General features: G+C 39.7%; 1 protein-coding gene across 1 annotated transcript in view; it reads right to left on the reverse strand.

Annotated features, from left to right (window-relative positions):
* LOC128657999 (uncharacterized) overlaps window positions 1-18,759 on the reverse strand; it is a 302,915-nt gene that overhangs the window by 27,597 nt on the left and 256,559 nt on the right. Inside the window, exon 14 of the mRNA XM_053712439.1 lies at window positions 13,104-13,199. Coding sequence (XP_053568414.1) covers window positions 13,104-13,199 — 96 coding nt within the window. The remainder of the gene's footprint in view (window positions 1-13,103; window positions 13,200-18,759) is intronic.

Raw genomic sequence — 18,759 nt, forward strand, 5'->3', positions numbered from 1 at the left:
TTTTAGAAAAACGGTCAACCACCATAAGGATAACAGTATTGCCATTGGAAACAGGGAGCTCGACAATGAAGTCCATGGAAAGATGTGTCCAAGGATGCTCACCATTAGCAATAGGTTGAACAAGACCCACAGGAAGACGTCGAGGAGTCTTATTCTGTGCACAAACTGAGCAGGAGGCAACATACGCAGCAACATCAGAACGAAGACCTGGCCACCAGAATTGTCGAGAGACAGACCAAATCATTTGGTTCTTGCCTGGGTGACCTGCGGCTTTAGGATAGTGGTAAGTGTGCAAAAGTTTAGATCGAAGATTCTCAGAAACAAAACACTTACCACTAGGTTTCTCAAGAGGTGCATTGGTTTGTGCAGCCAGGATCTCCTCCCCCAAGGGAGAAGTCAAATTAGTACATATGGTAGTCAAAATATGGTCAGGAGGTATAACAGGAGTAGGTACAGACTCCTCCTTGGACAGAGGCGAAAATTGTCGAGAGAGGGCATCAGCCCTAACATTCTTACTACCAGGCAGGTAGGAGACCACATAATTAAACCGAGACAAAAATAGCGCCCATCTGGCCTGTCGGGGCGACAAACGTTTTGCTTCAGATAGATAAGTTAAATTCTTGTGGTCAGTAAGTATGAGCACTGGCACTGCCTCCATTCCTTAAAGGGCCATAATACCCAAATGTTTAAACACTTGAAAGTGATGCAGCATAGCTGTAAAAAGCGGACTCGAAAATATCACCTGAACATCTCTATGTAAAAAAGAAAGATATTTTACCTCAAAAGTTAGTCAGTAGCCACCTCCCATTGTAAAGGATTTCTAAGCAGCATTTTAGCGTGTCTGTCCTGGGACAGCTTAGGGGATGAGCCTCGTGAACTCTCATCTTATTTCACCAATCAGGTAAAGGAAGCTTACTATGAAATCTCATGAGAGTTAAGTCAAATCTCATGAGATCACAATAAGAGTTCATGACCTCAGCACTGCTGATGTTGATTGGCTGCTGTTCATTTATTCATTTTTTTTTTATTTTTACCTGCAGCTGGGAGCAGGTGAAGTATAACTTTTTACACAGAACTTACTCTGCTGAGCTGAGGAAATTGTGAGGTAAAATATCTTCCTTTTTTACATAGAGATGCTCAGGTGATATTTTCCTGTCAGCTTTTTACAGTTATACTGCATCAGTTTCAAGTGATATAGCATATGAGTATTATGTCCCTTTAAGTGCCAAAATTATGGCCAGTAATTCCCTGTCGCCAATTTCATAATTGCACTCCGCTGGAGACAATTTCTTAGAGAAGAAACCACACAGATGCAAGGAACCGTCAGGCGTAGGACGTTGAGACAAGAGGGCACCTACTCCAGTCTCAGACGCATCGACCTCAAGAACGAAAGGCAGGACAGGGTTAGGATGAGCCAGAACTGGAGCGGCAGCAAAGGCCTTCTTAAGACTATCAAAGGCCTTAATGGCAGTAGGTGACCAATGGAGTGGATCATTCTCTTTACGGGTCATGTCTGTGATAGGTTTGACCAAGGAAGAAAAGTTTTTAATAAACTTTCTATAGTAATTGGCGAACCCCAAAAAATATTGAATAGACCAAAGACCAACTGGGCGAGGCCACTGCAGATAACTTGTCAGGATCCATGGAGAACCCTGCAACGGAGATAACATAACCTAGGAAGGTTACTTGAGTCTGATGGAACTCAAATTTCTCGAGTTTACAAAACAGGCTGTTCTCGCGTAGTCTGTGAAGAACCCGTGTAACATCAGAACCATGAGCCTCAAGTGTGGGTGAGTGTATGAGGATGTCGTCTAAGTACACCACAACACACTGTTGCAACATATCTTGTAGGACATCATTAATAAATTCCTGAAAAACAGCAGGAGCATTACATAGTCCAAAGGGCATTACAAGATACTCATAATGCCCACTCCTGGTGTTAAATGCTGTTTTCCCATTTGTGGCCCTCCTTAATCCTAACTAGATTGTACGCTCCTCTCAAATCAAGTTTAGTAAAGACCGTAGCTCCCTTGAGGTGGTCAAAGAGTTCCGTATTAAGTGGAATAGGGTAAGCATTCTTAATGGTAAGACGATTAAGACCCCTATAACCGATACATGGTCTTAACTCGCCACCCTTTTTCTTCAAAAAGAAGAAGCCAGCCCCTGCAGGAGAGTAGGATTTGCGGATAATCCCCCGCAAAAGAAAATCGGCAACATACTGCTTCATAGCACAATTCTCTGCAACAGACAGAGGTTACACCCGGCCCCGAGGAGGAATGGCTCCGGGTTGCAGGTCTATGGCACAATCTTAAGGGTGAGGAGGCAACGTACCGGCACGAACCTTGTCAAACACGTCTAGGAACTCTCGGTACTCCTCTGGCAATTGAGATACTGAAGAAGTGCACAAGACTTTAACTGGTTTCCGAAGACAAGTGGAAATACATTGCGGGGACAATGACAAAATTTCGGACCTGAGCCAGTCGAGACTGAGATTGAGCTTTTGAAGCCAGGGATAACCCAGAACAACCGGAAAATGCGGAGAGTTTATCACCTGAAACTGGAGGGTTTCAAAATGAAGAGCCCCAACAGCCATGGACAACGGAGCAGTTTCGTGAGTAACGAGTGCGGGCTGAAGGGGCCTGCTATCTATGGCCTCAATAGCAAGCGGAACGGACCGAGGCAAAACAGGAACGGAGTGCTTTGATACAAAAGCATTGTCAATGAAATAGCCCGCAGCATCGGAGTCAACGAGAGCCTGAGTGACTATGGAGGAGTCCACCCAGGAAAGGACAACCGTGACAAAAGGTTTCTCCTTAAGCAGTTCCGGGGACGAGGATAAACCACCCAAGGTCTGCCCCCGACAGGACCTTAGGTGTGAGCGTTTCCCGGCCGTGTAGGACAAGACTTCAAAAGGTGGCCCTGTAACCCACAACAGAGGCAGAGCCCCTCCCTCCTCCTAAAGGCCCTCTCCGCCGCGGAGAGACGAGCGAATCCCAGCTGCATCGGCTCAGCAGTACCTGGTGACTCGGGACCAGGAGGCATGGGAGGAGAGGGAGGCATGGGTGGGAACGAACACGTAGGAGACAACGGAACAGGAGGCTTCCGCAAGCGCTCCTTGAAAGAGGGCATCTCTCTGAGTCTGATGTCAATTAGGATCAAAAAAGACACCAATGCCTCGAGATCCTCTGGTAAATCTCTGGCAGCAACTTCGTCTTTAATCGCATCAGAGAGCCCATGAAAGAAGGCGGCAACAAGGGCTTCATTGTTCCAACCTACCTCTGCAGCAAGCGTACGGAACTCAAGAGCATACTGAGCAACAGATCTTGTACCTTGCTGAATGGACATGAGTCGTTTAGCAGCAGAGGAGGAGCGAGCCGGAACATCAAATACCCTTTGAAAGGAGGCCACAAATTCAGGATGATTTGAAATCACAGGTTTATTAGTCTCCCACAAGGGATTAGCCCAGGCAAGAGCTGTGTCAGAGAGTAACGAGATGTGAAATCCCAGCTCTCTCAGAGGGAAACCCCTGAGGTAACATCTCAAAGTAAATGCCCACCTGGTTCAAAAACCCTCTGCACTGAATAGGATCGCCTCCATATCGCTGAGGTAGAGGTGCAGAACCGGACATGCTCCTGGTAGGACTAGGTGCAGCAGCGGAAACAGGAGCAGCTATAACTTGCGGGACACTTTGGTCCAAATGTGCAGTGCGAGTCTGCAGGGCTAGTGCAAATTGATCCAAGCAGTGATCCTGTTTATCCATCTTGGAAATGATGGCAGGTAAAGGTGGATTATTAGCACCATCAGGATTCATGGCCTTTGCGTAATGTCAGGGTGCCAGGAATCAGAGACGAGAAGTGCAAAAATAATCGCACCTTTATTAATAGCAAAAAATAATAAAAAGTCCACAAGTCAAATAACAAGCCAGGAGTCAAAACCAGAGCTGGTAGTCAGACGAGCCGGAATCAGGAACAAGGAAAACAGCAGAGTCAGGAACAAGCCAGGGATCAGGAACCAGGAAGGACGTCAGGCAGCCAGGTAATACACAGGAACTCTCACAAACAGGTCTGAGACAACGCAAAGGCAAAGCATACTGAACAGAGGCCCTTTAAATAATAAGTGATGACATCACAATTCTGAGACTGCATCCTGTCTCACATGGATGATGCACACCAGTCTGGCCATAAAAGGAAGTGCAGGAAATGAGCAGCATCCCCCACAATGCACCATAGTCAGGAAGAGAGGTGAGTAAAATGGCTGCCAGCAGCACATGTCAAACACAACAGGGAGAAAACCCTGACGGATCAGACTAATATACTACATGAAAGTTTTCCTCTGTGAAAAGCACACTGGTCTAAAAGAGGCTGCTCCTAGGTGGTAAATCGCCATAGAACTAGCTGATGAGCTGTTGTTCGTTCCTGGTAAAGCGCTTCTCTCTTTGTATGCAAATGAATATAAAGAGCTGACATCACATGTGATCCATAGTACATTTCTGCCTATAACGGAAACTTAACTAATAAGTTGTAAGAGGAGTACTGTCTCTAATGTAAAACGGTAGAATAGTAAATTTTTGTAAGAACTGATCTATGTAATATGACAAATTGTACGTTAGATTACCAATACCTGCAATGATTGGGCGACCTTGTGGATTGTGGATATTTTTATGGACTTTTGGCAGATGATAGTAATAAGCTATGCTTGGATTGGAAATTTCGAGAAAATCCCTTTCACTCTTATTCAATATACCCAGAGTTGTACCCTTTTCAATAAGTGTAGAATAGGTTTGGAAATATATAGGGGTGGGGTCTCCTTGTAATATACAGTAATACTCTTTGTCACCCAATATTCTGTCTGCTTCCTTTATGTGATCTTGGATGTCTTGTATAATGATTCCCCCCTCCCTTGTCAACGTTGTGAATAATAATATTCAAATTGTTTTGTAAGTTAATTAGTTTTTCGGGATTTGGACATTTTTTCAAAATCTTCCAATACCATATTATGATATAATTCTATATGTTGATTGGATATGTTAGTGGAGTTGAAATTGGACTTGTTCTTGACCGTTGTATGTATAAATTGCTCAAATAAATGTGTCATTAAATTGTCAATAAAGGACACAACACATGGAGTGTGTTTGTTTGCTGGCATGGAATTGGTAAGTATCAATTGTGAATCTATCAAATCGGTTTTGTTTTCTTTTAATTTTTTATTCGCGTGCAAGATTTCTTTCAGGCTCTTAACCAAAATCCATTAGGCTTATATCTTACATATTCCATAAGTAAAGAAAAAGTGGAATTTTTAGATCTGATAATTCAAAATATGGATGGTAAATTAGAGACTGATACTTTTAGAAAACTGACAGCGACTAATAGTATATTATGTGCTGAGAGTGGTCATCACTCCTCCACGATAAGAGGATTGCCTGTAGGCGAGTATATGAGAATGAGAAGGAATTGTTCTACTTACGAATCCTTCAAAATTGCAGCATCAGACTTGAGAGTAAGGGGCATATTTATCAAGGTCTGGAGGACCAGGTCTGCCAGACCTCGCTGAATACGGCGAGCAGTACGCTCGCCGTATTCAGCATTGCACCAGCAGCTCACAAGAGCTGCTGGTGCAATGTCACCCCCAGCAGACTCGCGATCAATGGGCCGCCAGCAGGGGGGTGTCAATCAACCAGATCGTACTCGATCGGGTTGTATTGTGGTGATGTGTGTCCGCCTGCTCAGAGCAGGTGGACAGGTTATGGAGCAGAAGTCTTTGTGACCGCTGCTTCATAACTGCTGTTTCTGGCGAGCCTGCAGGCTCGCCAGAAACACGGGGCATCAAGCTCCATACGGAGCTTCATACATATGCCCCTAAGACTGGTAGAAAGAGGTTACTCTAGTAGATCTCTAGCGAAAGCATAGCATAAGGCTTTTAAAGAAAGATCGTAAAGATCTCTTAAGACCAAGAGAACGTAACCAAGCTAAACCCATCAGGTTTGTCTCAACCTTTTACCTGGAAAGTGCCACAATTGAAGAAATATTCAATAAACACTGGCATGTCATTAAGGCAGACGATCATTTACAGAAACTAGTTACAGATAAACCTTCATTTACGTATAGGAGGTGTAAAAATTTGAATGAATATCTGACGCGTAGCCATTATGACAGAAATGCCAATAAGAAACCCATTTTCCAAGGATCTGTGCAATGTGGGAATTGTAAGGTCTGCCATGTAATGTAAGATAGATTTAACAATCAATGGTCTATTAAGGAGTATATTAACTGCAAAAGTTGCAATGTAGTATACTGTATTTCTTGCAGCTGTAATATGTTCTATGTTGGCATGATGACGAGATCCTTAGGGAAAAGAATGACTGAACACCTAAGTAATATTAGGAATGCGAAGTCAGATGTGGATAAAAAGAAGAAGAGAGCAGTGTTGCAAGACATTTCTTGCATAAACACAGGGGAGATATACAGGCACTGAAATGATGGGGTTTGGAGAAAATCAAACCAGGCATTAGAAGGGGTAATATGGAAACCCAATTGCTGCAACAGGAAACAAAATGGATATTTTATTATTATTTTATTTATTGGACTTTCCTATAAAATTAAATACGTGGCAACCGATATTATAAATACGTGGTGATATTATACCTTTGATTTACCTAAAATATGGTAACTTAACCCCCTGGTATGAATGTATTTAGACAAGGTGTACCTGATGATACGATATAGTTACAGCTGACCTAATTCAATTCTTTTTTATTTGAGGGAATGTAGGTATCTTAGAAGGGAATTTATACTTGTAGTAGATATAACCATAAGGGGTAAGCTAACTTACTATATACACACGAATAGGTATATTTCTACATAAAGTCAACTGGCACTACCACAAATGTAGTAGCTGGAATATGACCGGTGACATGGTTGTGGTTTTATCTGTCTATGCCACGGAGGTATATACTGATACTGAGGGTCGACGTGTTTTTAGTAGTCCTGTCTTTGGCTGCTATTAAAATTAAATTTATAAGAAATGCAAGGTACAGCAATGAAGACGGAATTAGTCCAGTGTTTATTACCGAGTGCATCTTAAAACCTTTTTATTGAGAGCAATATAGTTTTTTGGAGTGTATTGACATTTGTTTAAAAAGTGTTTTGTTCTGACATAAGTATATTCAAGCACAAGGTATAGATTGCGTTATATCGCAAGAGGATCTTTAACAGGTCTGTTATATATTTCATTTGAGTGTTATATGTAAATTATTTAAGAGTGAATATATATCAGAGATAAAACTGCAATGCACCGCATTCAACATATTTCTTTTATAATAATGCAGCTGTATGATGGGACCTGGACACAATGACAATCCTATGTATCATTAGCTACGGTTTAGAATTCGGCTACCAAACCAATGAGCCGATACATTTAATACGTGGTGATATTATACCTTTAATAAACCTAACTTACGGTAACATCCCCCTGGTATGAATGTCTTTACACGAGTTGTACCTGTTGATACTATATAGTTATAAAATGACATTCCATTCTTTTGGATTTGAGGGAATGTAGGTATCCTAGAAGGGAATTTATACTTGTAGCAGATATAACCATAAGGGGTAAGGTAATTTACAAAATACATATGATCAAGTATATTTCAACATAAAGTCAATTGGCATCACCACGGATCTAGTAGCTTAACCCCTTAATGACCACAGCACTTTTCCATTTTCTGTCCACTTGGGACCAGGGCTATTTTTACATTTTTGCGGTGTTTGTGTTTAGCTGTAATTTTCCTCTTGTCCTGAGTTTAGAAATACCCAATGTTAACAAGTTCTTTGCTTTTTTTGCACGTTATATGACAATAAATACAAGTAGCACCTTGCTATTTCCAAACCACTTTTTTTCAAAATTAGTGCTAGTTACACTGATATCTTTCAGGAATCCCTGAATATCCCTTGACATGTATATATTTTTTTTAGAAGACATCCCAAAGTATCGATCTAGGCCCATTTTGGTATATTTCATGCCACCATTTCACCGCCAAATGCGATCAAATAAAAAAATTGTTCACTTTTTTACAAACTTTAGGTTTCTCACTGAAATTATTTACAAACAGCTTGTGCAATTATGGCACAAATGGTTGTAAATGCTTCTCTGGGATCCCATTTGTTCAGAAATAGCAAACATATATGGCTTTGGCATTGCTTTTTGGTAATTAGAAGGCCGCTAATTGCCGCTGCGCATCACACGTGTATTATGTTTAGCAGTGAAGTGGTTAATTAGGTAGCTTGTAGAAAGCTTGCAGGGTTAATTTTAGGTTTAGTGTAGAGATCAGCCTCCCACCTGACACATCACACACCCTGATCCCTCACAAACAGCTCTCTTCCCTCCCCCACAATTGTAAAATAAGGTATCTTATTTTTTTAAAGCATATTTACATATGCTGCCGTGTAGGATCCCCCTTAGCCCCCAACCTCCCTGATCCCCCCCCCCCCAAACAGCTCTCTAACCCTCCTCCTCTACCTTATTGGGAGCCATCTTGGGTACTGGCAGCTGTCTGCCAGTACCCAGTTTACAAAAACAATTCCTGTAATGTAGCTTCCCCCCCCCCAAAGACCAACCCCCCCACCCCTCCAAGATCCCTTAGATCCTTTTAATATGAATTCCCTCCCCCCTCTCTCACAATATTTTTCTGTAGTGTAGCGTTCCCACCCGCTCCCTCCCCGTGCACTCTCGTCCGTGCTCGCCACCGTCCCCCTCTTAATCCAGGAACCCATCAATGGCCGCCCACCCGCCTCCCACCGACCGACTAGGGTACTTGGGGACCGATTCTTGGAGAAGGGTTACCCGAAAGAACTTATTAATAAAGAACTTATTAGGGTTAGAGAAGAGGACAAAATATTTCTGTAGGAATAATAAGATTAAGGACAATTTGAAGGACACTAACCCTCCAATTTTCATAACTAGATACAATTCCAACTATCGTGAGATTAATAGAATCCTACAAAAACATTGGCCTATATTAACCAATGATTCTACTCTTAAGAAAATCATTGGAGCTAAACCCAAAGTGGTATATAGAAGGGCACCTACCCTCAAGTCCCTTCTAGCTCCTTCTAGTGAGAGACAAATCTAAACCACAAGGCAACTTTTTAGAAGGAGCTAGGCTCAGACATAAAATATCTAGGTGTGGTAGGAAAAGATGCGGTATGTGCACTTTTATATCACATCGAGAATCCACTTTTACGTCGCATACTACTGGAGAGGTGTTGAAAATCAATAACCATATGACTTGTGAATCATCCTTTGTTATTTATCTGTTAAATTGCGTATGTGGAGCCCAGTATGTGGGCCGCATCTTGCCGCAAAGTGAAAAAAAGATGGGGCGAACACTCTGCTAATATCGAAAACAAATCTAAGAATTATAGTGTGTCGAGCCACATAATTATAAGTAATGTTATACTTAGTGGCGATTTATCACATATGTAGTTATAGACCTATTATCTTAGTAACTCTATTATGTAGAATAGGGAGATCAAATTTATATCTTATATATTAAATCTAGATTATATTTAGATTTCACACAATGAATTGTTTATAATTATTTAATATTAGGGTCCCTACATATCACTAGTATGACACCACACGTCCCTTATAGGTTTTACAATATTTTTTCTTTCACATATATATACCCTAATCTTCACTATCATTATTTATCATTTAGCACAGACCTTGATTATTAGTGGTTTCTTTTTTGACTGTTTGTATTATTTGGGATACCTATGTATGGCTAGATCCTGCACAGTTAAATCCCATTCCTATATTTTATGTATATACTTCATGATCATTCTGCTTGCACAAAACGGTTGTTCTATAATATTATATATACAAACATTGTCAGTGTTTCACTCACTTAGCAATCATTGGTCTTTTCCTGAGATGTGTGCACCTCTAGGTTGAAGATCTCTGTGTTCACATCATACCAGTCCGATATTCACATTGCATTCTAGTATCGACATAGGGACAGATAGTATACTATCATCAAAGATTTTAACATTTTTGACACCTTGATATTATATGGTATTTGCGTGTATGCATCCAGACATTACTGCTAAATGTTAGCGATTTATCAACATGTATATCGATATATTATGGGCTTCTTGCATGCAAGGGTGATGCAATCAGCATCAAATATAAACTTCTTATACACGCTTGTTTGGACAGTGTTAATTGGTTGACTACACGCACATACACTCTCTTGATTGGTTTAATATATACATACATCTTTTTAGATATTTTGAGGTCGCGAGGTGAATAGCACCATCTTGACATTGTGGTTAGTGATGTGTAGGTATCTTCACATTATCGCCACTTTAGCGATTCACTGATATATATATTTATACACATATTATGGATATATCGCAAGAGTGATGCGAGCAGCATTAAACGTATACGCTTTTTTTACACGCCCCTGTAGACAGTGGGGATTGGATGATCACACACACATTGTCCTTATTGGACTAATATATATGTTTATTTATACGCGCCTGTAGATAGTGGTGATTGGACGATCATATACACATACATTGTCTTCATTGGACTAATACATACACACACCTTTTTGATGAAACTGTCAGCTTCTCTGGGGTTGCGGATTGTAATTTACTATCTCTCAGAGCGGCCAGTAAAAGTCAGATCGCTTCTACTTTTCACATTGGGTTTGATGTGGTTTCTATATGTATTAACTTGGGACTCCAGATACCATTTTAGACTAAGACTAATAGATGTTTTTACTGACTTATTTAGATATGGTTTAGTGTATAAATAGAGAGCGATCCCATTACGTTACAACATTGGAAAATATGGCTTTAGTACCATTATATTCTAATGTCAATATGTACTGCTGTATTCAGTTCAACTATATAGGGTTGTTCCCTTAGTGATATTTCTAAACAAATTATATTTCAGCTGTGTGGAAATCAGGAGGTGGGTGTGGACCTACATATCCATTTAGAAGTAAGTTTTTAGATAGGAAGGGGTGGGGTTGGTGCCAATTAACCTATTACAGGTGTTTTAAGAGAGTGTATATAGCAAGTGTATCATTTTATTTTTGTATAGCCTGAAGAAACAGCCTAGACGGGCTGAGAAACGAGTTTTTAATAAATATTGTTTTAACGATATACTTGCTGTTTTCCTGGGGACTTTTTTCTGGGCGACTGAGAGGTCCCAGCTTGCACTTACTGCACCTGGAGGCGCGCTCCTGATTGTAAGTCTGACCGAAAACTGTACTAGGCTATGGGAGCTGTGTGTTTTTTTATTTATAGGCACTGAGATTTGCATTGCTGTTGATTATTCCAAAGTGCTTTACACGCTGGCACACAGTGAGCTGGACCACTGCTAACTGATCCAGTCTGCATCATCTGCACCACTGGGTGCTTCACCTATGTGAGTACCATTTCACATTTTGGTTGGATTAATCACCTGTAGACACGTTACTAGGCCACATTGGCGCCTCTGTATATTCCTTTTTTTCAGATCAAACATCATCAGGGACTGATCACCCTTTGACAGAGTGCAGTCTTCTGTTGGATTTTAAGGACTTCTTACATATGTATCACACTGTGTTTGTTGTTGTGTTACTTATGTATCTCTTGAATATATGCTAGAGGACTCTATCAGGAAGCGCCCCCTATGGGAATATTCTGGTTGTACATAATTCCCTTATTTATCTGCCTAAATATCGAGGCATCACTGCAATAACTGGAAAGCAGCTAGAAGCGTTCAGGATCGCTTCCACCGCTTTCCAAGACAGACGACGTACGCCCTCGGTCGTTAACTGTATTTTTTTTGAGGACAAAGCGTCTGTCCTTAAGGGGTTAAATATGACCGGTGACATAGTAGTGATTCAATCTGTCTGTACCACTGAGCTATATATCGGTACTGAGGGTCGATGCGTTTTTTTGGAATCCTGTCTTTGGCTGCTATTAAATTCATAAGTAATGCAAGGTATGGCAACAGAGACGGAATTAGTCCAATGTTTATAACCGAGTGCACTTTAAAATCTTTTTACTTAGAGTGATATAGTTTATATCAAAATATTGACATTTGTTTAAAATGTGAGTTTTGTTCTGACATAAGTATATTCAAGCACAAGGTATTTCAGACCATAAGGTATAGATTGTGTAACATCACAGGAGGATCTTTAACGGGTCTGTTAAATATTTCATTTGAGCGTTATACGCAAACTATTACAGAGTGAATATATATTGGAGATAAAAATGCAATACACCACATTTAACCTATTGCTTTTATAACAATGCAGCTGTATGATGGGACACAGACTATGAGAAGCATATGCATTGCTAGCTACTGTTCGACTGCCAAACCAATGAGATACGCCCGCACACACAAGCCCCCTCGATATCCTATGGTAGCAATGATGTGGAGTCGGAGGAGGGAGGAGTTATGACGAGATGTGTCGTTAGTGGTGGGCTTAACTCAGGGTATTTAAGATACGATGAACTAGCGCTCGGTTTGTCCTAATCATCATAATCACATTGATAAAGGCCATTTACAGGCCGAAACGCGTTTGTGCTAAAAAAACACAACCTTTTCTTCACTATATAGTGCTGTTTTCGCCTGTGACCTGATGCCGATGTAAGCTGTTATCGGCCAGGAAACAGGGAGGCTGAGAGCCTATGCAGTTTTAGTTAATTAGGTTGGTTTGTTTTTAAGTGAGGTGGGTGACCCCCCCAGGGTTTCCTGGATTTTACAATATATAGATTAAAAGTTATATTTTAAGTATATACTCAATTAGAAGTGGAGTGCTTTATCCCCCTTCTTTTTCCCTATTTCTTTAGTGGGGTATTGGTGTTTCATACTCTGGCAGATATGACAGAAGCTGTATAAGGTCTTCCTGCTTGGGTGTCATATGATCAGGACTGATCTAACTAAATACTAGAAATGAGTATCAGGCTATATTGTACTGTGACACTCAGTGTGTGATTAAGGCGACACCCTGACTAGTGATATAATGTACAGCACATACAGACAATAAGTTATAAATGCCAGGCAATACCTCATAAACAGAAGACACGTCACACACATGCACTTACGTTCATTGTCGTAACACATTTCCTGCATTGGAGCTTCCAGATGACACGTTGCACTCAGATCTTCTGTTTTAACATCTACGTCAGTATTAATGTCACCTGTCAGGACATATATTGCAGACAATATTTCATGGTATTGGATTTTACTTCACCCCAAAAGCAACTAGTGTTTAACATAGTAATGGGTATTTAATTGCCATACACTTAACATGTGGGGGGATATTGAGGATGAGCGAGAAGAGAGGGCATGTGTATGTAATATTCACATAATGCAGAGGGTGAGAGAGAATATAGAGCATGTGTATGTACTATTCACATAATGCAGAAGGTGGGAGAGAATAGAGGGCATGTATCTGTACTATTTACATAAAGCAAGGGCATACATGTAACAGAAGTATGCACTATATGTCACTTTTAATATATTTATAGATGCAATACAAGATTTGGCCAATAGATGGTGATAGAGTATCAATTATAGCGCAATTGGTGCGAATTTGAAAGTTTAAAAGGACATTTTATGCAAACAGTGTTAGCATGGTTAAGGGTTAAAGACCTGAAACGTTGAACTAGATGTCGATTTCCTAAATAAAAGAAGAAGTTTTTCAAGACATTTGATTTTCTTGATGCTTGTTACAAGATACTTGGCAGTATCTCTGTCTACACCGTCACTTGACACTGTTATATTGAAGTTTGGATTGTTGTACACTGCCCATAACGTGCAGCAAGAGTGTTACAAAATAGACATTACTGATACAACAGACGGCAACAAAATGTTTGCATACACTGACATACATGCAGCAAGAATCATTAAGTTATCCAAAGGCTCAAGGGAATTTTTAAGAACAGCTCTGGTAGAAAATCTCAGTAAGGAATATGAGATGCTAACATGTAAAAATGTGAAATGGGACCTATATGCCACAACCCTTTCTGAGTATTACCAAGTGAAGAGAATTACCAGGGGACTCAGAATGAGTACATGGCATACCTTGCCAAAACATAATAAAGAGTATTGTGATAAATTTAAAGCAATACTTAACAAGTGTTCATATGACAGCATGGTACTTACTGTTGAATCGCTGCTTTAAGAAATTGAAAACCAGGAGATGAAGACAAAAAACAACAAGGAGGAATTAACAAAATTAATAACATCTGAGGAAATGGAGAAATTGATAAAGCAAACTGAAGACAAAGGAGCTGATTTACAGAAGGAAACAAGGAGAGGAAACGTCTAAAATTCCAGCTAGATGAATCGGACTATCAGCAAGGCAGAGTGTACAAATAGAGATATGGTTACCAAGGTTACTGGAGTAACAAACATAATGAGAAACGAAGGCCCAATAGGCAGAGAGGAAAGAGAACACATGTGGAAGGAGGAGCTGTGATGTCAGACTCCAGATCTGAAGGATCGTCTACCACTTTAGAGAAGAGCAGGAAAGGATATCACATCCGTCAGATCATCAAACCGGACGGGCAGACAAGCAATGCCCAAACCCCTACAGTAAATGGTTCATCACAAGAGGGGACTGAATTGATTGGGGTAAGACCACCTATAAAACCTACAGTTATTAATATTTCTGGACAGAATCTATCTATCTATCTATCTATTGATGAATGTGGACTTTTGGAAAAAGGACTTTCGTTTTGTCCTTATACGGATACTAATTTTTAAGTTAAGTTAGGATTTACAGAAGTTCTATCGTAAGATCAAATTAAAAGCATGGTTTAGCCAGAATGAAGTAAGGGATGGTTCTGCAAAAGTATGTGATAATGAATGGTCATTTAAAAATTTGGGACTATGAAATAAAAGTAAATTTAACCCTTCAGTAGATAACCATAGTGTAAACACCTTTATTGAATTAGTGGATAATGATATTAAATATCTTAAAGAAAAGTCCATGAAAAAGTCTAACAAGGAAATTACTTGTAAGAAATGTAAAGCTCTTAAATCATTAAAAAATAGATCTAATCAGATAATACTTAAAGGGGCGGACAAGGGAGGAGCAACGGTTAATCTGGATAGGACATATATAGGGGAGATAGAAAAACAATTGGGAGATAGAGAAACTTATATGAAATGTAATTGTAACCCTATAGTTAATATACAAAAAGAAATTGAAAGAATTCTCAAAAAAGCATCAGATGGTGAATTAATAGATCAGAAATTTCAGGAATTTCTTTACAATAAAAATCCATGCAATCCAGTGTTTTACACTGTCTCCAAAATACATAAAAATGCAACCTGCTCGGCTGGGTGACCTATTGTCTCTAGCATTGAATCTGTATTTTTTAATAATTCTATATTCATAGATAAAATACTGAAACCAGATGTAGTAAAAATATCTTATCTAAAAAAGACACAGGGGATTTTTTGAGAAAAGCCAGATAGTTAGAATATGAGACCGATAAATACCTGATTTTCACTATGGATGTCAAAAGCCTATATACTGCTATAATAAAAAATGAGACAGACAAATATAATAAAGGAAAATATTACTGGTTAATAAAGAATAGACTGAAGAAAAGGCTGAATTCATTGAGGATTTATTAAGATTAATTCTATACTGGAATTCCTTTTTACTCCATGTTGGAGGTGGAGCCGATAGTTGAAGCGGCTGGGTGTGTTTTCTTTGAGCTCCTGGCTCAAAGACTTAATAGCAGGGTTTAAGTATTATATACATACTTAATTTATATGTTGGAATACCCACAATCTGAAATATACCATTGAACATTACTGGAGTCCAGACATTTGCTTCAGGGTCACCCATCTAGCCTATGTTTTTCAGCGCAGCAAAATGAGTGCCCACACGGTGCTAGAGAAACCATAATTTATCAAATATCTGGCTGGAAAAGTGGTTTTGGTCTGGATTGGATCTACACAACTCATACTTATATAAAAGGTGACCCCTAGAAGAGTCACAGATAATCCTAAATACTTGGTGAGGGGAGAGCAGCCATTCTAACGACAAGATCCATTCCTGCAGACAACACAACCTACAGGACTTATAGATGTGGTTTACAATCTATGGAGCTTAGGATGCTGCATAATACCCCCCCCCGGGCAACTGGGTTACTGAGCAGATAGGTAGCACTGCTGTCCGTAACACAGAAATGTGAATATTACTAGACCTATGTTTGTCTCTAACATGGAGATTAATACTCTTTTTGAGGGTATAAACAAGCTACTCATCGACTACCAAGTTTCCTTCACTGAGTCACTCCAAGAGGCGTTTGGCCCCATTTCTACTTATATCATTTCTAAGACTTCCCTGAGTGGCCATGCTGGCAAGAACTATGAGACCAACATCGCCTTGGTGCCCCAGTGTTTAACGCCTACTGTTGTCGACAATACACAGAATCTAGGAACGGAAGCCTTGGCCCTACCGGAGTCCATGCATACCCTAATTATGACCCTTCCTGAGCCTGAACATAGAAACCATGCTAAGTTTATTAGTGCAAACAGCGGACAATCTAGAAATGAAGGGATTGATAAGCGACAGTGCCACTCAGTATTCTGACCATACGGAACCTATGGAGCTGCCGGTGAAATCATTCCTTGAGAAACAGTGGTGAAAGCAGATTATTATACCGGTCCCTGAACTCGAGACCCAGAGCAATCAACAGACCATGGCAGACGATTGGAACTGTGGTCCAACATGCTTTTTCATGCGTTGTTCGAATTGCATGATGGAGATTGGTAAATCCACTCTGATATGAAAAATGAGAGGGTGCCAACCTGGGACAATTTCATCATACAGAACCAGTGTTGATTAAATGCTACACTCAAACAATATCCCCCATCTCAAGCTAATGTTTGTCCCACTTCTGCCCTGCAGATGACGACCCTAGGGTCTGATTTGGGAGTAGAGACTTCTGTTAAAGGGACATAATACTCATTTGCTAAATCACTTGAAACTGATGCAGTATAACTGTAAAAAGCTGACAGGAAAATATCACCTGAGCATCTCTACGTAAAAAAAGAAGATATTTTACCTCACAATTTGCTCAGCTCAGCAGAGTAAGTTCTGTGTAAAAAGTTATACTTCAAGGCACAGTCTAGTATAAATTAAACTTTCATTATTCAGATAGGACTTTTAATTAACTTTCCAATTTACTTTTATCATCAAATTTGCTTTTTTCTCTTGGTATTCTTAGTTTAAACTAAACATAGGTAGTCTCATATGCTAATTTCTTAGCCTTTGAGGGCTGCCTCTTATCACATGCTTTTTAAATCTCTTTTCAACACAAAGACAGAAAGTACAAGTGGGCCATATAGATAACACTGTGTTCAGACACAGGGGGTTATTTAAGATTTAGCACAAAACAATGCTAAATTTAAGACAATAGATAGTAAGCAGTCACAGTCATGTGATCAGGGGGCTGTCAGAAGGTTCCTAGATACAAGGTAATCACAAGGGTAAAAAGTATATAAATGTAACAGTGTTGGTTATGCAAAACTGGAGAATGGGTAATAAAAGGGATTATCTATCTTTTAAAACAATAATAATTCTATGGTAGACTGTCCCTTTCAGCTGTGGCTCAGCTGCAGGTAAAAAAAACTAAAAAAGAAAAGAAATGAACAGCAGCCAATCTGCATCAGCAGTGCTGAGATCATAAACTCTTTTACTGTGATCTCATGAGATTTGACTCAACTCTCATGAGATTTCATAGTAAATTTTCTTAAACTGAATAGGGAAATAAGATGAGTGTGCACGTAAGCTCACTCCCTTAGCTGTCCCGGGGCAGACATACTGATTTGCTGCTTAGAGGTCCTTTACAATGGGATGTGGCTACTGAGGAATTTTTGAGGTAAAATATCTTTCTTTTTTACATAGAGATTTTCAGGTGATATTTTCTAGTCGGCTTTTTACAGCTATGCTGCATCACTTTCAAGTGTTTCAACATTTGGGTATCATGGCCCTTTAAGATATGATCTATACCCAGATAGACAATGTCATTTAAACTGTCTCACTATATATTATATTAGAGTCTCATCTTATATTAACATAGGTGCTGCAGTGATTGATTTTCCCTAGTCTTTTACAGAACCCTATGAGGCTAGTACCAGGTTTGTTTATCTTGTAGATATACCAGATGTGTAAGAGCCCAAGATGCTGAGGAACCTAGGTTATACTCTCTCTCATTATCGCGGTCTGAAGCTACTGGGCAACAATATAAATGGTAAAGTTGCAGCACTCATGAAGCTGAAGACCTTACATATATAGTTATATTTTCACTTTAATGTATTCAGATAGGTTGCTTATAATCTGACTATTATAGTTACTATAGGGGTCAATTTGTCTATAGCCATATTTATGAAGAGATTGTTCAATTTGTAGCAAAAGAGTGATAAGCATACCTCTTTTTAAGTTATTGGTTTAACTTATGTTAGATTAATGTTCTTCTGCATCTTAAGCCATTCTTTATTACCTACTAATTCTAGTTCAGCAATATTAGCTATGCCCAAAGTGAGAATTGCCTAACTTCTTTTATTCTCAGTTTAACAACTTTTTTGCTAATAACTATGCTCGTGACCGAGTGCCCCACTGTTAGCGGCCGAGGCATTGGAGCATAATAACTATAGGTCACTAAATACAAATATCTCACTATAATATGAACGATAGATAATTCATACAGTCTCTTCTCTTGAGGATACAAAGAG

Source organism: Bombina bombina, chromosome 4 (genome assembly GCF_027579735.1).
Source record: "Bombina bombina isolate aBomBom1 chromosome 4, aBomBom1.pri, whole genome shotgun sequence".
Classification (NCBI taxonomy): Eukaryota; Metazoa; Chordata; class Amphibia; order Anura; family Bombinatoridae; genus Bombina; species Bombina bombina.